This window comes from Colletotrichum lupini, chromosome 4, assembly GCF_023278565.1.
Source record: "Colletotrichum lupini chromosome 4, complete sequence".
Taxonomy (NCBI): Eukaryota; Fungi; Ascomycota; class Sordariomycetes; order Glomerellales; family Glomerellaceae; genus Colletotrichum; species Colletotrichum lupini.
This window is the reverse complement of record NC_064677.1, coordinates 818050-839593: the sequence shown is the minus strand read 5'-3', so window position 1 is coordinate 839593 and position 21544 is coordinate 818050. Positions and strand designations below refer to the sequence as shown.

The 21544-nt window shown below is 52.7% G+C and overlaps 9 protein-coding genes across 9 annotated transcripts; 2 read left to right on the top strand and 7 right to left on the bottom strand.

Moving 5' to 3' along the window:
• Window positions 1–306: 306 nt before the first annotated feature.
• CLUP02_07351 (uncharacterized protein) lies at window positions 307–459 on the top strand (the record flags this gene model as incomplete). The annotated part of the gene is made up of 1 exon (XM_049286346.1): window positions 307–459. One exon carries the CDS (start codon window positions 307–309, stop codon window positions 457–459), a length of 153 nt encoding a protein of 50 aa, XP_049143489.1.
• A 711-nt stretch (window positions 460–1170) lies between these two features.
• Window positions 1171–3332, bottom strand: CLUP02_07350 (glycolate oxidase; the record flags this gene model as incomplete). Its single annotated transcript, XM_049286345.1, has 8 exons — window positions 1171–1237; window positions 1293–1396; window positions 1460–1641; window positions 1716–1945; window positions 2003–2533; window positions 2588–2696; window positions 2783–2975; window positions 3033–3332. 8 exons carry the CDS (start codon window positions 3330–3332, stop codon window positions 1171–1173), a joined length of 1716 nt encoding a protein of 571 aa, XP_049143488.1.
• Window positions 3333–4150: 818 nt separating this feature from the next.
• On the bottom strand, window positions 4151–4240 carry CLUP02_07349 (uncharacterized protein; the record flags this gene model as incomplete). The annotated part of the gene is made up of 1 exon (XM_049286344.1): window positions 4151–4240. The coding sequence occupies one exon, from the start codon at window positions 4238–4240 to the stop codon at window positions 4151–4153; it is 90 nt and encodes a 29-aa protein (XP_049143487.1).
• A 786-nt stretch (window positions 4241–5026) lies between these two features.
• Window positions 5027–5158, bottom strand: CLUP02_07348 (uncharacterized protein; the record flags this gene model as incomplete). Its single annotated transcript, XM_049286343.1, has 1 exon — window positions 5027–5158. A coding segment is annotated over one exon (132 nt), but the record flags the coding sequence as incomplete, so codon positions are not given.
• A 188-nt stretch (window positions 5159–5346) lies between these two features.
• On the top strand, window positions 5347–5995 carry CLUP02_07347 (uncharacterized protein; the record flags this gene model as incomplete). Its single annotated transcript, XM_049286342.1, has 2 exons — window positions 5347–5424; window positions 5468–5995. The coding sequence occupies 2 exons, from the start codon at window positions 5347–5349 to the stop codon at window positions 5993–5995; spliced, it is 606 nt and encodes a 201-aa protein (XP_049143485.1).
• A 302-nt stretch (window positions 5996–6297) lies between these two features.
• On the bottom strand, window positions 6298–9891 carry CLUP02_07346 (vault protein inter-alpha-trypsin; the record flags this gene model as incomplete). Its single annotated transcript, XM_049286341.1, has 1 exon — window positions 6298–9891. The coding sequence occupies one exon, from the start codon at window positions 9889–9891 to the stop codon at window positions 6298–6300; it is 3594 nt and encodes a 1197-aa protein (XP_049143484.1).
• A 1043-nt stretch (window positions 9892–10934) lies between these two features.
• CLUP02_07345 (uncharacterized protein) lies at window positions 10935–13975 on the bottom strand (the record flags this gene model as incomplete). The annotated part of the gene is made up of 10 exons (XM_049286340.1): window positions 10935–11638; window positions 11709–11889; window positions 11941–12113; window positions 12179–12327; window positions 12382–12434; window positions 12559–13136; window positions 13197–13367; window positions 13472–13542; window positions 13617–13739; window positions 13926–13975. The coding sequence occupies 10 exons, from the start codon at window positions 13973–13975 to the stop codon at window positions 10935–10937; spliced, it is 2253 nt and encodes a 750-aa protein (XP_049143483.1).
• Window positions 13976–14995: 1020 nt separating this feature from the next.
• CLUP02_07344 (carboxylesterase) lies at window positions 14996–17235 on the bottom strand (the record flags this gene model as incomplete). Its single annotated transcript, XM_049286339.1, has 4 exons — window positions 14996–16085; window positions 16151–16795; window positions 16873–17023; window positions 17208–17235. The coding sequence occupies 4 exons, from the start codon at window positions 17233–17235 to the stop codon at window positions 14996–14998; spliced, it is 1914 nt and encodes a 637-aa protein (XP_049143482.1).
• A 767-nt stretch (window positions 17236–18002) lies between these two features.
• On the bottom strand, window positions 18003–19949 carry CLUP02_07343 (major facilitator superfamily transporter; the record flags this gene model as incomplete). The annotated part of the gene is made up of 4 exons (XM_049286338.1): window positions 18003–18764; window positions 18818–19253; window positions 19305–19618; window positions 19683–19949. The coding sequence occupies 4 exons, from the start codon at window positions 19947–19949 to the stop codon at window positions 18003–18005; spliced, it is 1779 nt and encodes a 592-aa protein (XP_049143481.1).
• Window positions 19950–21544: the final 1595 nt, after the last annotated feature.

Genomic DNA, 21544 nt, shown 5'->3' with positions numbered 1-21544 from the left:
GATACCAACACATCCTGCATGTCGTGACCACACTATTTTGTGTTCGACAAGGCTAAGAAGAGTGGCTTGCTGCACTAAAACCGCATGAGGGGCACACCACGGTAGCACCCCTACTGGCCACATGGGATCACTGCAGGAGCATTCAGCCGAATCTTTTTTTAACCTTTCTCAACACCACCTCCGATGCCAAATTGGAGGGAACAAGACATCAAAAACGCGGAAAAACACATGTCCACGCAAAGCCGCCAAAACCTGGGACATCCCCTACACCACCCTCTACCGCCGGCTCACGCCCGGCAGGAAGACATGCAGAGAGGCCAAGCAGGCATACCAACGACTCAGCGTATCCTAGGAGAGGTCTCTGGCTGCCTGGGCCATTTCGCAGGCGGAGCTGGGATTCCCCGTCACCCGTCCTCAGATCAAGGAGTTTGTGTTGAAGGTGCTCGCCGCGCAGGGTGACACCCGCGGGCTGCAAGAGGTGGATTGAGCTCTTCTTGGGACGGTATCCTACTATCACGGTGAAGTCACTGAGGAACGATGGGAATAGGTATAAGAAGGGAAAGGTAGCAGAGACACAGGCAACGGGAGAGGCAGAGGCCGGAGCAGGGATAGAAGCTAGAGCAGCGGCACAGGATGGGGCAGGGGAGGGAGCTGGAATAGTGACAGAGCTTGGAGAAACGACAGAAGCTTGAGGAGTGACGGGAAGTCAGGCAGAGGTGGAGGATGAACCAGTGGTAGAAGCTGGAGCAGGGACAGACGTCGAGGCCGAGGCCGAGGTGGATGAAGTGGACATGGAGACCCCAGCCGGCCAGAATAACAACGAAGACATGGAGACGTGGGAGCCGTGACGGCCCCCACGTTGTGCTGGTTGTTTGACTGTAGCCTACTGCAACGATCGCTTCGCATTTCAAGGGTCGCACGTATGCAGCTCCATGTTTCAGGCACGTTTATTGCAGGTTTAGTGGTGGCTCATGAGTCGCGACCAACGCGACCAACTGCATGGGAAGCGGGCTGTGATGATCGGTGTCGGAACAGCATTTGGTTTTCGCACGAAGTTGTCTTGATCTTGCCAGCAACGGGTTCAATGGTTTACTGACTGATAGCAAAATAGCCATTTTAACTTCATTAGCTTCTAAATGCCGAGCTTCTAAATAAAGGCTTGTACAGATATCATGATGCAGCAACAGCTTTCGAGTTGCTCGGGAGGTCGAACACCTTGCCAGGATTCATAATCCATCTAACAAATAGTCAGCATGGCGCAAGCGTAGCGTTCGGACCGTCAATAGACTTACTTTGGATCCACTGCCTGCTTCAACGTCCTCATGAAATCAATAGCATCAACGCCGAGCTCATCAACAAGACAATCTTTCTTCCCGATGCCGATGGCATGTTCTCCCTACAGATAGAGTCAGCAGGGCAGTTACCAAATCTTTCATCATCGCAGAAAAAAATTACTCACTGAGACAGTACCCTCCATCTCCAATGCTCTGCCCATCATATCATGAACACACTTGGCAACCGAAGCCCGCTGCTCCTCGTTCTTCGGGTCATACATGACCGCCTGGTGGAAATTGCCGTCTCCGACATGTCCAATGACGCTCGCAAAGAGACCGAGCTTTCCAGAGTCTTCTTTCGACAATGCTGTAGACCGTTTCTGATTAGCGGATGTGTCTCGAGACTAAGTACAAAACGTTGGCAGATTTTCCAAGGCTTACTGATTATCTCGGCCAATCTCGAGATCGGCACAGCCACATCCGTAGACCAGAGAGAGTACCCCTCTGGCTTGATCGACGTCATTGTCCAAAGAGCTTCCTTTCTCGCGGCCCATAGATCGGCTTCTTCCTGCTTGTTTCTGGCGAAGAAGACCTTGCGGGGCTTAAACGGCTGCACAATCTCTTTGACCCTAGCAACATCCCCCTTGATACCATCGGTGGTCCCGGCGAATCTAAATAACCAAAGTCAGCGCTAGTAGAAGAAGATAGAGCATAAAGTGACAACTCACTTCAAAAACAACGTCGGACTTTCATCCCATGCAGTCTTCCTAACAGCCTCACTCCCATGCCGATTAATTACCTCCATCTGCACCTCATCCAAAAGCTCCAACGCCCCAAGCGGCACCCCGCTCCTGATCAACCCCGTCGCCGCCCTCGCCGCCTCCTCAATCGTCCCAAACGACACAACGGCGACACTCGTATCTGCTGGCATGACAGCCAGCTTCACAGTCGCCTCCGTCACGATCCCCAACGTGCCCTCGGCGCCAACAAATAGGCTCGTCAGGTTATACCCGGCCGAGTTCTTGCGCGGCCGCCGACGCGTCTTAATGATGCGCCCATCGGCGAGGACGACGGTCAGGTTGACGACCCAGTCCTTCATCGTGCCGTAGCGGAAGGCGTTTGTGCCGCTACAGTTTGTTGAGACCATGCCGCCGATGAAGGCTGTGGGGGAAGGGTCAAGCGGGAGAAAGAGGCCTGAGGATTGAATCTCTTTGTTGAGGGTTACCCAGTTTACGCCTGGTTGGACAACGACGTCCATGCTGGGTTTGTGTTAGGACTGGCGGACTCCGTGGTAGAAGGAGGAGGGAAAGTACTCGTCAGGATGGAAAGCAATGATCTTGTCCATGTGCACAAAGTCAATGCAGATTCCGCTGTACGGCGATGAGAAGCTTCCCTCGACGGAAGATCCAGCGCCGAAAGGCACTAGGACTGGTCAGAACTCTGATGATAGTTGCGATAGCTCCAAGAACGGAATACTGTGTGAGCCCAGATTTGAAGAGGCAACTTACCCATAGGCACGTTGTACTTGTTGCAAATCTTGGCTATCTGCGAAACATCCTCAGTGGTCTTGGGGTAGACGATAGCCACAGGGCGACCGCTTGAGTTGGACGTAGACCAGTCAGAGTGGCCATGCACCTCAATCTCATCTTCATCGAAGCTGACCGCCCCTTCATCCAGAGCGTTGGAGATCTCCCGAGCCGCCTTTGAAACCATTCAGCAAAACATCCTCGCCGTTTGTGGATCTAGAATTTACAGTACCTTTACCATTTCCTTCCGGCTCGCGAAATCCACATGGGATAGCTTCGCTTGTCCCTCGGCGGCCGGTCCCGAGGTGCTAGATCGGCCGATGAGGTATCCGGCAAAGAGCGGAATGGCGCCGAGAACCAAGAGTTGGAGAGGTATGAGTTTACCGCTTCTCCTGGATTGTGGCCCTGTGTGAGCTGATCGGAAGAACTTGGCTCTTGATGAACTGGTTCCTGGACCAATCGACCGGAATGGCGCGCGTCTAGCGGTGCCGCTCGTCAGAGCGCGACAGCGAGTGAGTCCGCGGAACGCCATTGATTCGATTTGTTATGCTCCGGTGTGTTTTTTTAAGTTGACTGAAGGATGTTGTGGTCAGTCAAATGCCCCGTTGATGAGTCGCGATACGGTCCGCCCTCAGGACAGGTTGAGGGGGCTCAGATGACGCGTTCCCCCGGGACAACTCAAGCAGGAGACCCTCAGGTACGAGCAAATTGCAAAATCTGGAACATGAAGACCCCTGTATATGAAGGCTTGTCAATTGATTGATGGTATCGAGTCGCAAGACAGCGACGTTGATGGCCGCGTGCAACGAGTGCCGCAACTACCAAGGGTGGAATCTCCCTCCCCTAGCCCCGGAAACCGGACGAGGATTGGGCCGAGGCAAGCCGCGCGTGCTCATAGCGAGAGCCAGCCATTCAGAGTAGCTCAACGTCTATACGACGTTATCGACCAGTTTTTGTCTATCCGAGGCTTCTTCTCTCATAAACTAAGCGTGACACGTCAAAATTCTCATCTTTATGAGGGAATGAAGAAGTGTCCGAGCTACAGCATAACATCAGTACTCATGCTACCTCAACTGGGATGAGAATCCGTCGCCAATTCGCTCCAATGAGACGCCGAGGTCATCACGAATAAGTCCGCCAGAATCTCATCAACGGCAGTGACTCACTCACAACCTCACTCACCATCCTATACTCTCTCACCTCACCACGAATCTCACACATTTTACTCCCATAACTCAAAGCGATCATTAATTTCAAACCTCAAAATGCCGCCCTCAACCCCCCTAATCCTCCCAAAATCCCACCCCTCTCCGACCAAATTCCAAGCCCTCCTCGACCGCTACAAATCTGTCACAAAAAGCGGGCCCACTCAATGTGGGCAGCATTAACCACATCCATATCTCGTGACACACCCCCCAGACGCCTAGAGCCATCATCCATGCAATGGGCGTTTATACTGCGCCTCAACCCCGCAGGTGGCAGACTAGTTAAAAAAACCTCTACCTATACGGAGACTTAAACAGCCGTCTTTTACTTTTTAAATATACAACTTATAAATAATACGGCACTTTAACTATTATAGTAATAGTAGATAAGAGCTAGGCTTATAACTATTATAAAAAGCGGGCCTACTTAATATAAGTAGTATTAACTATATTTATATCTTATAATATACTCCCTAGACGCCTAAAGCTATTATTTGTATAATAAGTATCTATACTATACCTTAACTTTATAAGTAGTAAACTAGTTAAAAAAACCTAGTATTTATACTATACCTTAGCCCCGTAAGTAGTAGACTAATTAAAAAAACCTATTTATATAGAGACTTAAACGACTATTTTTTACTTTTTAAATATACGACTTATAAATAATACGGTACTTTAACTATTATAGCAATAACGGATAGGAGCTAGGCTTATAACTATTATAAAAAGCGGGCCCACTTAATATAGGCAGTATTAACCATATCTATATCTCGTAATGTACCCCCTAGACGCCTAGAGCCGTTATCCGTATAATAAACGTTTATACTATGCCTTAGCCCTATAGATAGCAGCCTTAGCCCTATAAGTAGTAGACTAGTTAAAAAAACCTCTACCTATACGGAGACTCGAACGGCCGTCTTTCGCTTTTTAAATATACGACTTATAAATAATATAGCACTTTAACTATTATAATAATAATAAATAGGAGCTAAGCTCATAATTATTATAAAAAGCGGGCCTACTTAATATAAGTAGTATTAACTATATCTATATCTCGTAATATACCCCCTAGACGCCTAAAGCTATTATCTGTATAATAAGTATCTATACTATGCCTTAACCCCGTAAGTAATAAATTAGTTAAAAAAACCTAATATCTATACTATACCTTAGCCCCGTAAGTAGTAAACTAACTAAAAAAACCTACCTATATAGAGACTCGAATAGCCGCCTCTCGCTTTTTAAATATATAACCTATAAATAATATAACACTTAACTATTATAATAATAGCGGATAGGAGCTAGGCTTATAACTATCACAAAAAGCGGGCCCACTCAATGTGGGCAGCATTAACCACATCCATATCTCATAACAAAATCCCTCCGCCTCTCATCCCTCCTCCTCTCCCCATCCTGGTTCGGCTCAACCCACGCCCGCGAAGTCGCTCTTCCCCCAGAGAAATGGGTTTTCCGCCTCACGAACCCCGGCGCGACAACAATAATCATCTACGAGGATGCGGCCTCATCACCGTCTCCCACCGATGAATCCCCTTCCACCTCCTTAGACAAGGCTCTCATCGCAGAATGGCTAGCAACACTAACAATCACCGGCCCCCTCGACTCAGAAACCCTCTCAGCCTCCCTCCTAGACTTTGGTCCACCGCACCAATCCTCACCAGACGTCCCCATATCTCAATACGTCATAAACGGCATGTTCGTAACACCCTCGGCACGAGGAAAACAACTCGGCACCAAGCTACTCGAATTCGCCAAAGCCCATGTCGCTTCAGAAATAGCAACTACTCGCGCAGAAGGGAAGGGGAAGGAGAGGGCACGGATATCACTCATCGTAGACTACGATAATGAACCCGCCCGCAAGACGTATGCGAGGTGCGGATTTGAGATTGTTCGTCGGTATTGGTTTGATGATTACCGTGAGGGAAGGGAACCGAGGACCGAGGCGGCGATTATGACGCTTGACCCTTGATAATCGTTGCATGCGGACCAAAAAGCCCAAACAACTTGCCGTTAGACATCAATTAATAGCATTCGCTTGGAAAGCAAAAAGGTCGCTGCCGATGACTATAGACGGAGGCCGAGAGCATTACTGTAGATAGATGCACGTCATGTCACGAATTCACTTTATCAGAGGCATTGTGTTTGGTAAGCATCATATTGTTTTTGTACTAGTTCATCAATCCCTGACTTGCTGGAAACCTACCAGTCCGTCGCATCTCTCGGTTACCCACGAGATCCAAATACCTCATTATCATGTCCAAAACAACATCCTCAATAGAGACCCTCGGCAATAGCCAAAACCTTCTGGGCCTTCTCTTCGCCCAACTCCCCCTCGAGCCAAGCAACCGCCTTCTCCTCCAGCATCTCCCAGCTGTCCCGCTCCTCTGGAAGGACCTTGCGCAGGTAGGCAACGACTGCAGAGGTAGACATAACTCCCTCGTCATCAATACCAAGCGAGCGCAGAGCGTTCTTCACCGCCTCCAAAGTAGTGCCAATGATGTTGAAGATTTCCTTCGAAGAGTCCCAACTACCGTTGAAGTTCTGGAGCGATACTATGGCAGAGAACGGATCGGTAGGTGATGAGAAGTTGTCGTATCCCGGTAGCACAATGTTGGGAGAATCTTGGCCCTTTTTGAACTTTTTCTTCTTCATCGACAGGTCAAGAGTAGACTTCACAACAGGAGCAGCGGCTGAAGGAGTCTCATTTTCCCAATCATCATCAGGATCTTCACCGGGGAGGGGCATGCTTGCAGCTTCAGACATCTCCCGGCAGTATTGATCCAGCAGAGCGGCATCAACCTGGGCCGTGGGAGGGGCCAGCGCGGCAGCTTGGACGATGGGAGGCTCTCCGCTGTCAGACCATTGGGGAGCTACGCTTGAGCTGCCAAAGAGACATTCAGTCTCATAGGAAATGGACTGGTCACCGGCAGACTCCTGAGATACACTGCCAAAGAGACCTCCAACTTGTGGAACGGAGGATGTAGACTCGTCACTGGCAGACCGATGAGGAGCGCTACCAAACAGACCTCCAGTCTGGGGCACGGAAGAGACAGAATTGGCAGCCGTGGGTTGACCAAACAAACCTCCACCAGATCCAGTTCCACCAAAGAGAGATTCTCCAGCTTGTCTTGCACTCGCTGGTGATGCGCCGAATGCACCAGTGGCAGAAGAACGTGAGCCAAACGGGCTGATGGAAGCTGGACTGGGTTTCGCAGAAGCCTTGGGATGTCCAAACAAGCCCCCGCTAGGTCCACCAAAGAGTCGAGATCCTCCAGCGGTCGGGACAGCACCAAAGGCACCAGTGACAGACGAACTTGCACCAAAGAGGCCACCGGCAGCTGAGGTAGACGACGGGGCAGGGGCTACAGGGTGGCCGAATAAGGATCCAGGGGGCTGGTGGAAGGCCGTAGGCGCTGTCGGGCGTTGCTGTTGCTGGGGAGGGGAAGAACCTAATCCGCCGAACAACGAACCGCCGGTGGGTGGTGGAAATGGGGTTGAGGAAGCCGTTGAGGTTGACATACCGAACTCTGATGCGCGTGTTGATGTTGGGGAAGCGGCGCCGAATAACAGTGATGAGTTTTGACCATCATCAGGAGCTCGGGACCGTGATCGGGAAACCATGCCTCCCCGACCACCTAATCTAGGATCTGGCCCCCTCTGGAGATTCGAGAACAGATTCTGCGCTCCAGGTTTGGCCTGCTCTGGGTTAACCTGCTCTGTATTGGCGGCGGGGATGTTTGGAGTGTCGTTCTGCTCAACAGCAACAAAGGAGCACCATTTGCCTCCCACCTGGAACTGGACGCCAAGTCGGACGGCCTCTCGCTCAACCATGCTGGGGAAACGGCCGGGATTCTGCGCTTCTAGAAGATTGCCATCTTTACCCTTGGCGTGATAGATCCAGCCACGGCCTTCTTCTAGTTCCTTAACAGCCTTGCGAGCGGCGAGCTGATGAATCGTCTCGGCCTTATCGTCAAGTAGGGTGATGGGGATTTGGAGCTCCAAGGGACCCTGGGATGAGGTGCCGCGCAGGACTAGAGCCTCCGGAGTCTTGGATCTCAGCTCTCTGTCGGGAGAAAGCAAGAGATAGACAGTAGTGCGGCTGAAAGGGAAAAGAGGCGGGATCTGGAAGGGAGCTTGAAGGATCTTGGGAGGCTTGACTGTCGGAATGTGTGAGTACCGCTCCAGGCCCGAGCCGTCGCCTTGAGCTTGGGCATCCTCCATGTCAACATCGTCGTCTGCACTGGTGTCAAAGAGGGAAATCGGCTTGGCGGGATTTCCGGATTCTTTGCCATCGGCTGTCTTCTCGCGAGCCGCATCTTCGGGTTCAATGATATCAAAGTCATCTTCAGGCTCCGTCTCAGACTCGGCATCGGCATATTTGACCTCGAGGGTATAGTCGTTGATATGGGGAGTGAGAGCTCCCTTGAGCATGCGGACGACTTTGCCAGACATTTTCTCTCCCTCGGAGACAGATTGCGAGAAGCCATTGCCAGCTCGAGCGAGGCCTTCAATAAGAGAGTGGCTGACACCGCTGCCGACACCGAGGGTAAAGAGACGAATGGCGCCCTTGGATTCACTAACCATTCTGTTCACCATGCCGAAGAGGCGATCTTGGTCCCAAACCTCGCCGTCGGTGAGGACGAAAGCCTCAAGATCAAGATCGATGTGGCGTCGCTTGAAAGTTGACTCGATGGGGTTATAGATCTGGGTGCCTCCGTAGTTGGCGGAAAAAGTGTCAATGTGTCGCATGGCAGTTTCCATGGTGTTCTGGTCATATATGACGGACTTTGGGAACAAGAAATCATGCCTGGAGCCAAAGCTACAGATGTTGAACATGGAACCGACAGGTAGAGATTTCATAAAGACTCTAAGAGCATTCTTGAGATCTTGCATTTTGTTTCCTTCCATAGAACCAGAGCGATCACAGATAAAGACAACTTCGGGCTTGGTGGCGGCAATCTTGAACTTGGGCACAAGGGTGGCCATGAGGGCCTGCTGATGAGGGATGGCGGGGTGCGTCTCGAGAACAGCAACGGGGTTGGAGGTGTTTGTCGCGATGACCTGGACAATGAAGTCGCGTTCCAGTTGAGCAGTGCCTAGAGAGAGAGTGGCACTCGCAAGCTGGAGAGATGGTGTAGCGTTGGCGCGCATGGTGGACGTTGAGCCGATAGAGACAGAAATGGGATGTGAAGGCGACTGGATCGACTTGATGAAGCTTCCAGCCGGCACTTGGGCATCAACTACTATGCGAATACCGTCCTCTGCAGAGAAATTGGTGGGCTTGGCCAGTAACTCGCCGGGAAAAGCGCCATATCGCGGGGCAATAGAAGTGGGAATGGTGAACCTGATGCCGTCAACTTCGGCATCGTGCTTCAACTCGCCGAGGTATTCAATCTCGACGGCAATCTGGGCGCCAGCGGGCACGTTGCCAATGGTGGTGGTGAAGACATCGCTCGCATCAGGGAGTTGCTCCAAGAGACCAGCAGTTTGGCCCTTGGAAACAGCTTGGTTGTATGTCTTGCGAGCAGCAGTCTTCTCTTGGACAACGCCACGAATGACACGATCGTTGTTGATGGTGCAGGTAAAAGCAACTACGGACACGCCGTCATAGAGGGGAAAGGTGTAGCGAAGCTCGGGGATGGGTGCCGTCGATGAGGGGTTGACAAAATTCTGGGTGAGAGTTGTCCGAGATGTCGATGCAATGATGCGAGCGTGCACCGACTGTGAAAGTGTGGGAAGATATTGCCGCGCATGTTTCTGATGCCGATGCGGGTCGATGTAGTAGAGACCGCAAATGTGTTGATATGTAGGCTGGACCCCAAACAGACCGGGTCCGCCACTGGGGCGGGGTCGACCGAAGAGCATGATGGGATCAGGTACGTCGGGTCGATTTGATGTGGGATGATGAAAAAGACTCATCGGGATGGCGAAGTGGCCGTGAGTAGCAGAAGATTGAGTTGTTTTCTGCTAGCTGTTGGGAACGTCCCGTCTGGTGTTGTTGACTGAGATGCCCCTGGGATGTGTCGTCGTATACCAGGAACGTCTGGATGGATATCCGCAAAAGGATAGGCGGTGATGAAGCTTGGTGTGCAGTTGATATGGATAGGAGTAAAAAGAAGAGGAGACACACAGAGACCTGAGAACCTGAGGATTCTTATATGCATCCATCACCAAAGGCAGGACCGGTCGTTGGCGGCCGCTCCTTCTCGGTCGTTCGTCAAGCGTCACTTAGCGCTGCCAAAGTACCAAAGGCAATTGCAGGCAACAGCTCCCTACCACAAAGAGCCAATCATCGCTCGCTTTGAGACAGGATGAAATAATCTGATTGGCCGAGGTGATCAGCTCAAAAGCTGCCTTTGGTAAGCAATTTTGACGCTAGCAGGGAAAGACCGAGACGTACAGGGGCATTCACTGACGTACAGGGGTGTCATCGCCCCATAATCGGCTGACATCCCCACTTTTGTCCGCCAGAACGTTGTGCGCCGCTGCGTATTCTGCCCCAAGGCTGACTTTCCACCACCACGCAAAGCCAATCAGACCTCTTCTCTGCCATCTGCTTTGTAATGCGCCCTCTCGCATTTTGCTCTTTCAACTTCATCTCTCCCTCTTTCGTCAATATTTCTCTCATTCTCGACCTTTGATTCGCCAATGGCTTCGTCTGGCTGCCCAGGCTCCCAGTTAAGCATAAACCGATGTGGTTGCCTGACAGTTGAATCAAAGGATGACTCATCCAGCGCAGTGATGTGTCTTGCAGCTTGCTATCAGTGCTCAACAACGCAGCCAAGCAAGTAATGACGCTGCTCGAGACTCTTGGTATCTTCTTTCAAGCACAATCAATCAACCCCCATTGACCCTTTTTGACTCATATTACACTAAATACCATTATCATTACAACAAATCCAGAGCTTTCATCCGCCAAACCCTAGAATGTGTCTCTCCAACTCTCCAAAATCCCCAAGATCTTGACCAGTCAGGGCTAGATCCTGGTTGTGGTAGATCGAGTTCCAATTATACGCATCTTCGGGCAACAAATCAGCCATCCCTTCCGCTTCCTCAAACGCCTGTGCATCCTCGGCTCCTGGGGCGGGCTGCATCCAAAGATACGAGATATCGTTCCACAAACTCGAGTCCAGCAGACTCCGCGATCCCAGTTGGCTCGCCCTGCTACTCCCCGACGGCGTCAGGCCCCCTCTCTCGACCGAACCCCGCATCGTCATATCTCTGAAGCTCTGCTGACGTGCTCTGGCATCCTCACCGGCACCTTTATCCTCTGACGACGTAGACACCGCCATCGTTGCGGGCGACTGCTGCCCACCGCTGGGCCCTGACCCTGTAGCCACTGGGGGATGTGAACGAAACTCGCTTGGGCTGTTCTTGGGAATGTCCAGCAACGTCGACAGATGGTCTCGCATTCGCCTGACTTCTCGAGCTCGCTGGAGCGCGAACTCATTGCCGCGGCCTACCAGGTAATCGAGTATCTCTAGTGCCTCTGATAATCCTGGGCTGGGTGCCAATTTCTGGCTCTCCTCGCAGGTCGAGTCGATCGTCATCGTTAGGATCATGATGAAAGCAGCCGAAAAGATGGCGTCGAGATCGAAGAAGCCAAAGGTTGCTACAACGTGGTCATCCGTCAGTCAAGATCCCAGAAGAGGATTCATGGATCGGGGATCGCTTCGACGTACTTAGGATGTTCCTCTTCCGTAACAGCATCAGGACCTCCAACAGTCGACGGGCCGCTTCTGAACACGTTCGACTCAATCTCCCAAGTGGCGAGGACCCCAAGCTTAGACTTCCTCCACTTTCCTCGTCAAAGATCAGTTTCGAGACGTGGAGCATCACAGGCCGTATCGTCAAGAGAATCGCCTACACGAGTCATTAGCGATGTCAAGGCACAATGCTGCAGAAATAACCTACCTGGTATAGCATCATGTGGAGATACGCCGATGTTCTCAAAGAGACGTCTCCTTCCATGGATGGCATATCAGACAGCTTGGGCGAGAACTCGCCCGGGATCTCCTTGGCAATCCAGTATAACGACTGGACAATTTCTTGCACGTTTGGAACGAACGTCTCTTCCGGGCGGTTCCCTGGTCCATAAATCGCTGATAGAGTTAGCTCCAACCGTCTGCTTCGAACACGACAGCCATCTTACTTGATAGGATTCTTCCGGTAACCTTTGCGATTTTAATATTGGTTCGCAGAGGAAGCGCCGGTGGGAAACCTGGGGAGTCTGTCGGCATATCGATTTCGATAACATCGTCCAGAATCCCGGCAGGGTTGCCAGTTGCTGCCGCCAGTCGTCTACACACCGCGTCAGCTCATCCTCCATCGATTCCTCGGCGCCTCGTTCCTCACCTCTCTTGCATATACACAGTCCACCAGAGACGGTTCAAATGCACCTTCTCCGACTGTAACAAGTGTTGCGTCCCCGACTTGCGATGATACCCATGCGTTGTCGCCAGTCGAAGGGCTGAGCTGATCTACGCAGTTTAGTATCCTTATAACAATACCAAGAAGACAGGGACAACTTACATAAAGATATGCCTCCTCTTTCCGATTCGCATTCTGCAAATACACCGCCGCCAAAGCATGAATCTCGATCCCCAGTTTGCCCAGCCCGTACAGCTCGCTCAAGCTCGGCAACCGAGCCTGCACGTGCGCAAACATGCTCGCCCCGGGAACCGGCGAGCCCCCGCCCTTCTCCTCCCCGTCGAAGCCGCCCGAGAACAGCTTTCCAATGGCAAAAACAAGTAGCATCTCTAGATACCACGGCATCTGCACCTGTGATATAGCCTGTGATGTATCACCCAGGTTCGCGTAGAAGAAGGCGAGGCGGTCCGAGAACTCGCGCGTGTCGATGTGGTGCTGTGTATACCCGATGAAGAAGGTCATGCTCTCGAAGAGACGGCGGGCTTCGTCTTCCGAGGGCAGGGTGATGCCTCCAACGCTGGCGGGGCCATCGTCGAGGGGCTTTAGGGTCGTCGTTTGGGAGAGGGAGCGGGCGGGTGGTTGCATTGGTTCTCGGCGGCCTAGACGCGGATGCTCCAAGAGGTTTTGCAGTCGTGAGCCAAAGGTGTGGCTTGAGCTCAGCGACGAGTCGGCCGCGATGGCTGGTGAAGTTTCGTTAGCACACGAACCAAGGCTATATGCGAGGCGAAGCGCGGACTCACCGGAGCCAGGAGATGATGCAACGTGGTTATTACCATGGACTCCAGATGTTGGATTGGTCGGCGTCGGTGACGTGAGTTGATCTAGGGCTAATCCCAGAAGCGTCGAGGCAGCATTTACCTGCGTGGCGTTATCCGTGGGTGTCTGCGCCGTTGCCCTCGTCGATGGCCGGTCTGGCGACGCTCCTTGAGTGGTCTGAACTCTGATAGTCTCACTGTCTCGAGCTACAACTCGGTCAATACTGCCAACTGGAAGGTATCGATACAGCGTCACTTACATAGCGTCGGTCCGAGACTGAACCCCTGGCCTTCATACCGCGCCAGCCTCTCCTGGAGATCTTGAATCCTCCTATGGAGATCCGTCAGCCCACAGAAGTGCATGTGCATAAACATACGCTACACTTTGGGTATCAATGAACTCACGTAACAGAATAGACCCGCTTCTTGCCCGGTTCGGGGAACTGACACTCCAGATCCCGCTTGCTGCAATACGTGCACGGCGCCTCGCCGGAGCACTTTACCTTCTTCCGTCTGCACGTAAGACATCTGCCGGATACCCCAATACGTCAGTGACCAACAATCGAACAACTTCATGCATGCATGCAAAGCCTGGAAAAACAGATGGAAACAATGGGTCTCGACGGTCTAGGCTCACGCAATGTGGTGCTCCCGAGGTGATCGAGACCGGGTGCGCGGACGGGCACGGGGGTGGAAGGGGCCTCGGAGACTCACGCCGAAATGGTCTTGGCCGCTTCGCGACTTACGCCGTGTCTGCTGCTCATTGACAGGCGCCTCGGTGACGCATAGGATCCCGAATCCATGATTTTTCTAATATTACAGAATGAGACGTATCCAAGCAGCGCGGTTGATGATGTCTGACCGAATTGTGCCTGTCTATGGTTGTTGACCCCGAAGTCTTGGGGGCTGGATGTCGGGCAAGTGTGGTGAGGGGAGATACGCGGAGGTGGAGGGGACGGGAGATAAGGGACGCTTCGCCGAACCTCGGAGCGGGGAGTGGCACACCGGGACTAAGGCTTATCGTCCTATCGCTGCCAACAATTGGCTTCCCTCTTCGTATCGATTCAGAGTTGATTTAGTCATGTTGTAAAGCTCATTCCAAATTCGATCTTCGAGATACAATACGAAGACGCAAATCCTTTGGCCACTTTCTTACTTTTGGCAATTATGTCCTAAGCAATGGCTACTTATAGATCGAACCTAGGAGACTTCAAGTTGCAATGAACCCATCTCGACTCATCCGCTCGAACCAGCGGGATGGCAGAGCCCCCGTCAACATCGCCACACAGGGCAAGCCTTTTGCTGTCTTGAAAGTAAATCAAAGACGAACATTCACTCAGAGGATTGCGTTTGTACGTTTACCGTCAAGGGCATGTAGCGCTTTAAATACAGAATCGAGGGCCGTAGGCGCGGGGCCGAGATGCCGAGGGGACTATCCGGAGCTATGCCTAATTAGGTAATTAGCCGAATCAAAACAAAGGCAACGGCAACGAACCTTTGACTCTTCAACTGCATCAACTAACCAAAAGATGGCCTATTAGAGAGGAAACTTTGCGTCCAAATTTGGAGACGTGATGAAGGAGAAGGGAGTTTTGGGGCCGTTGGCTGGAATTGAGTCAGTTCTTTGCACATTGAGCTCATGAGAGACCTCGCTAGCGAGCATATTTTGGTGTTGACGCGAGGGCAAACTCAGAGGTTTATATTGACGGAACCATAATTCATTTCCTCATCGGCTCTGAACGTCATGATCGATAGATATCACAACTAGTCTGCGACTCCTAAACTCAATCAGCCAGCCAAGGGCTCAAATCCGCCAACAACCGACACCTCTCTCCCCGTCCATCTTCCCACCTATCCCCATCAACGACCTTGAACACAGCCTCCAGCGGCGGACTGCCAGCATCCCCAGGCGCATAGCTGGTAATATTCAGACTCACCATCCCATCAAACGAAGACACCTTACCAACCGGTACACCGCCAGTCATATTGGCATTCAACATACTCGCAACGCCCCTCCCACCCTCCTTCCACTGCGCCCACACCGTCGCGTTTCCTCCAGCCTCGCCACCAAGAACCAACCCCTCCCCGCGCGTGATAAACTGCCCCCAAGCATTCTGCAACCCCAGCCGCAAAGGTGTCGTGACCGCCGTCCCAGGCGTGTCCACCGGCGCAAGCAACACATCAACAGCCGACCCAGAACCAATATCAACGCCGTGGTACGCCGGCGGAACACTATACTGATACCGCCACGCTCTCGCCCCATCCTTGGCGGCGTACGCGTTCGCGAGCCAGTGCGAGGGACACACGAACGTCGCTTCGGCATAGAAGTTGTTGGCGACCTGCTGCCAGCCCGTAGCGTAGTCTGACACCGTCGTCGCGTACGGTGATTCGAGGCCGTTGGTGCTGAAGCCTGGGTCCGTGTTGTTCGCGTCCTTTGAGTTGGCCGTCAAGAATGCCTCGTGCTTCTGCGCGTACGTCGCGAGGACTTCCGTTACGTTACCCCCCGAGAGCGCGGGGTAGTTGCTCTGCAGGAACGAGACAAAGTGTGCCTGGGTGGTAATATTCTGCCACGTGAAATACGGTCCTTCATCCGCGACGTTGCTGGTGAGGACCCGCCGCCCGTTGACGCCGGCTTTTCCCTGAGACAACTCTTGCGTGAGGGTGTCGCTGATGAGTTTGCCGTCGATGACGGGCCGCCATTCCCATTGGCCGTAGCGGCCTTGGGTGCTTACCCAGTCGCTTGCATTCTGAAGCGTGAGGGAGTCTGCTTTCTGGAGGCAGGAGAGGAGGGATGAGGATGTAGCATTTGCAGAGCAGCCTATACGCTCTGCTAGGCTTTTGTATGCTCTCGTCGGTCTATCGCCGTCGTGTTTCCTGTTGTGACGTATCAGTTCTTGCTTTACACATGGACCTCAATAAGGGTGAAGGGGGTCACTCACGGCAGAGTAGTCAAGTACGGACTGCTCGCAATAACACCATCAAACAACCCAACAGCCACATCACTTGCGGCCAACAACAACGCCCCTCCCGCGCCAGCAGACTGTCCCGCGACCGTCACCCTCCTCGGATCCCCTCCAAACTTGCCCACATGCGTCTTCACCCACCTCAACGCGTGGACCATGTCCCACAACCCAGCGTTCGCGACCCCGCCGCCTTTCAGAAGCTCCTCCGACGAAAGGAACCCAAACGCGCCCAGACGGTACTGTATCACGACCGCCACATAGCTGTTATTATTCGTCACAATTTGCGAAGAAAAGTCAAACGAGGACGCCGAGTCGAGGTTATACCCGCCGCCGTGGATCCATACCACCACGGGGAGAGGTTTCGGCAGGGCCGTGGCGCCGGCCGGGGCAAAGACGTTGAGGAAGAGACAGTCTTCGTCGCCGGCGAAGGCGAAATTCTGGAGGGCGGCTTCTTCGGCTGCTGTTTTGGGGTATTGGAGGGAGCGGCGGGCCCATGGGCATCGCGGCGGGTTTGCTGTGGCTGGGGTGACGGTGTCGTTGGATGTGTTTGTGCCGCTGGATGTTGGGTCTTGGGGGAGTTTCCAGCGGAGTTCGCCTGTTGGAGGGGCTGCGTAGCGGATCCTGGGGTGAGGTTAGATCGTGAAGGGAGTTGTTGTTTGAGAGGGCTTGTTTGAGAGGGCTTGTTTGAGAGGGCTTACCCTCTGAATATGTTGAGGTTCAAGGTCGAGTTGAATGTTCCTTGGTATTTGGCATATTTCAGGTCGACTATCGGACCGTCCGCGGCCGAAGCTACGGTTGCCAATAGAGGCACGGCAATGTGGAAGAGTGAATGGACTCTCATTGTCGTAGCTACCCCGATGAGTCTGGACTAGGTAGCGACTGAATAGCCTAATGATGTGTGCCTCGAGTGAAATATCGCCACCTCAGAGGACCATGGGACGATACGAAAGCGACGCAAAATAGGCGACCACAGCTACAAAAAGACCTGCCTAGCGAGAGAGTTCATTGAAGTTTTACCCCGACTACGGCGTACGGACATCGGCGCCTTCGGGTGAATCCATGATGATGGACGTGGGGAACACGCAATAGAGTTTGAGTAGCTCATCAAACGCACTACAACCCCAGCCAGGATGTGAATAACTCAATTCCGCCCGACTCATGCGTTTGCCAGTCCCTTTTTTCCGCCTTACTTTTTGTATCCGTAGGGCAGGGGAAAAGAACGGTCCGGCAATTGGTTCTTATACTACTTTAGTTATGTGCCTTGAAGCATGGGCTGCTCCGGATATGGACCTCGGAAGGTCAGAGGCTTGTTGTTATACCAAACCTTTGCCACGCATATCGTTGTTAATCGTATAAAGTGTATGAATATGAGAGATCGTCGTCTTGGTATTGCTTAAGGCAGTCGACGTCTTTGCAGCTCGGCGAGTATCCGTATGGACTTGAAACATCTACTTGTAGCCTTCAGTGCTCTCCAACTGTTGAGAGAACACTCAAGGATTGCAGTGTTTCTAACAACATCAGATGCTCAAGAGCGATGAACAATCGTCACGCACAAGACGCAGCAAGCGATGAGTTGATATGCAAGTAAATGAATGATGCTAGATTATCCGTGTAAAAGACTTAATGACCCATGACAATCCCTTCCAACCCCGTCAGCATATCCTGTGTCTATGATACCGCAACTCCATGCTCAGTGCCAAGTGTGTCCGTGTATCCGTATTCCCGACCCCAAGTATCCTTACTTTCCATGCATACCATTGCAAAGGGTGCTGGTTGTTGAGCGTCTGATAACACTCACGCAGCTCAATGATCGTAACCCCGAGGAAGTCTACGAACTGTCACCGGGCGAAGAGGGAATCGGCTGAGGTCGTCCCTGGCTCGCGCTCTTGCGGGTATCAAACATCCTCGACACCCGGTTCTGGTGCAACGTATGCGCCGTCTCGTGGATCTTGTTCAAATCGTAGTGACGGATCATGAAGCTCGCGAAGAAGGCAATCACCGCCAACGAGACGTACACGCCGTGCACGCCCTTGAAGCCGAACGCATACGACTCCAAGACAGCATCCTTGAACGTGCCGTCTGCTAGGCCCTTGATGACGAGAAGATACTCCTCGGCGCGCTGAGCGATATCCTGCGCGATACCCTTGCGCTCAAGCTTCATAGCCATGACGTTCTGGAACGTGGTGGAACCAACGTTGACGCCGATGGCGCAGCCCAACATGCGCAGGAAGAGGTACATGGCCGCGGCGTGACCCGAGTTCTCGGGCTCGACGATGGCACCCGTGACGAAAGTCTGGGCGTTGAGGACGAAGCCGTGGCCGATACCGCCGATGGCGAGGGTGACGATGTGAACGGGCAAGGAGGTGTCCACGTCCCAGTAGATGAGGAGACCGGAGGCGATCGACATCAGGGCCCAGCCGATCCAGATGGACCAGCGGTACGCGTTGAAACGGGAGACGAGGATGCCGGAGATGATGGAGCCCGGGAGGAGGAGAAGGGTGACGGGAAGCATGGCTACGCCAGCCATGGTAGGGGTGTACTGCGAGACGGAGAGGAAGTAAAAGGGGATGTAGTACAGCTGGCCATAAAGCTACGAGGGGTTAACGAATGATCATCGGAGGCGTGTTTGTGCGATGTACGTACAATGAAACCCTGAAGAAGGCCGAGGACGTAAACCGTGATGGCGCTACGGTCGGTGAAGAGAATCTTCTTCAAGAACGGGTATCTCGCGTAGCTGTGCTCGTAGAACAGAGTCACTGTCAAACCGGCAGCGCCGATGAAGACAGGCACCAAGGTCTGCGCGCTGCGCCAGGGGAAGTCGTTGCCGCCCCAGGAAATACCAACGAGGAATGTCACCATGGAGCCGATGAACAAGAAACCTCCAAGCCAGTCGACACGCTTGAGCTTCTCGCTGAAAGTTGCCGTAGGAGGCTTCAAGGTCAAGAGGATAGGGATGGCGAGCAGGGAGTAGCCACAGATGGGGAAGTTCAGGTAGAAGATCCATCTCCAGGTAGTGTGCTCGGCAACAGCACCGCCGATGATGGGGCCGGTAAGGGAGCCGATAGCCCACGCCATCTGACTGAAGATGGTGTCAGTTATGATTGCGCACGCAGGGTAGATCATTACTCACATGATTCCGTAGTACTTTGGGCGATGGCGGAGTGGCACAATGTCGGTAAAGACAACCAAGCTGAGCACATACATGCCGCCGGCACCAATACCCTGAATAACACGACCTCCGAGAAGCAGCCCGATACCGTTCGACACGCAGCAAAGGATAGTTCCAACAGTGAAGAAAACCAAGCTGCCAATCAGAATGATGGGACGGCCAAAGATGTCACTCAGGGAGGCCAAGAAAGGCATTGCGACTGCGCAAGATATTAGGTAGGATGTGCCAACCCAGAAAGCCTGCGTAGATGTTCCCCCAATATCTTGGATGATGGACTGCGCAAGAGAAGCATGTGAGCATCAAGCTACCAAAACATCGTCGCTACCAAGGCCAACTTACACTCAAAGACGTGACAATCACGTTCGCATCCAAGGCAATCACGAACGACATGATGGATAACGTCGTGATGATGACCATCTGGTGCTTGGAAGGTTTCCATTCTGGTATGCTGTCCGACTCGTCGACGAGCATGGGATCGGAGATTCCTCGCTGGTCATGTTCCTTCGGCTCCTTGAGGGCGGTATACGAAGCGGCGGCCGGATCGTACGCCGTCGAAGAGTAAGACGACGTCGAGAGGACGCTCTCATGTTGTTGTCGGTAAGCCATCTTGGGCAATAGTGCTCAAGACCAATGCCGCACGAAACTTGCAAAGAATATCGAGAGAATTTACAAGCTGAAGACACAGGGAGCATAGAAACGAGAACTGCAGGTGCTCGCCCTTCTTTAGTATCTTGGGAAGCACATGCCCTGTCGGTGCTTGCTTCGCATCTCAGGGTGGCAACCAAGCTCGAGGCCCGGCTTGCCGTGCGCTGGCATATGCATCTCACATTGGCGAGGTACATACCGGCTTACGCCCCACCGCAGACTGCAGAATCTTGAGCCTCAAAGAGTATCACAGTTCGGGCCATAAAGGGCAGTCGGGTCCTCGGGGGCGAGTAGCTAACCAACGTTGCCGGGCTGCGAGCCTGCTTGCTTGCAGCTCGGTGAGTGCTTTGCTGTCGTCCGCACTCATCTCTCGATTGTTTCATTGGTTGATGCCGCGCGGATCAGTGCGGAACAACATCCTTTGATACCATATCGACAGTCCAGGGCTGGACTGATATGAAAGGCGGTAGCTTTGGGTGTTTGGAGACGTACCGCCGATTCTGGCATAGGCAATCACAGAGTTTGAAATCCTGGTCCCAAGGCCTCGGACTCAGGCCACTGAGCGTTTGGTAGGATCCTGCAAATCGGGTCGCTCAGGAGTTCTGATAAGATTGAGCTGATATCTTTACGAAATAACCGTTGACAGGCTATTCTCACATCAGCTGTGGCCAGTATTGTGTGTAAACTTCCTCGTGTGTCTGTTCAAGTGCTGACAGCGACGCCAGCACAGCTTTCTCGACAAGCATAGTGCTTCTTCGGTAGCATGACGGCCATCCTGACGCTTGCTATCCTTTTCAGGCCAGCGGGTGTAAGCACGACACTGGAATTGAGCACCGGGATGCGACCTCAAAAAGCTGGACGGGGCTAGCCCGGGTAGAGACGTCGTACCCGTACCCGACAGACGGGACCCGTGCGTGCCTCATTGGTGCATGGTGGTTTTAAGCTATCAAGTGGCGGTGCTTCATCGCGAACTGTCTTATGGGAAAGTCGGCCTAGACTATTGTTCTTCTGTCTCCGATATCAGACGATCGGGCCGGGATCTCGAACAGACAGTCTTGGAACTTCCCAGCCGGATGGGATTACCGGCAAAAGTGAGAACTGATGGCATGTGCCTTTTCATCGAACTTAGCTTGGGCCATGGACGGTGGGTGACTGAGGAGAGCGGGCGGTCGCTTCCGTGCGCTTATTCAATGATAACGTGGCTGTCTACAAGATATGTTTTCTGGGTAGATGCGGGTAAGTCGTACAAAGAAAGGTTGTTGAGGGTGTTTGGGTCCGTTGGTTGGTAAGTATTGTTATCCAGCGCCTGTCAAGCGCAAGAGGCGGCCAGCTTGCAAATTGACGTGCTGTCCAATTCCTCCATTCAAGCTAAGGCTCGCTTTGTCCACTTCTGGCTATTCGCAAATGTGTTTGCTGACTGTGGATGCCCGACCATGTCGTCTCACGTCACTGACAATCAGAAACGAAACACAGCCACTGATGCTGCTTGAGCGAGAGGATCCTGCAGAGAGTCCTCCTTTCCCCAGTCGTCAATTGCTTGAGCGCGCGCGGCAACA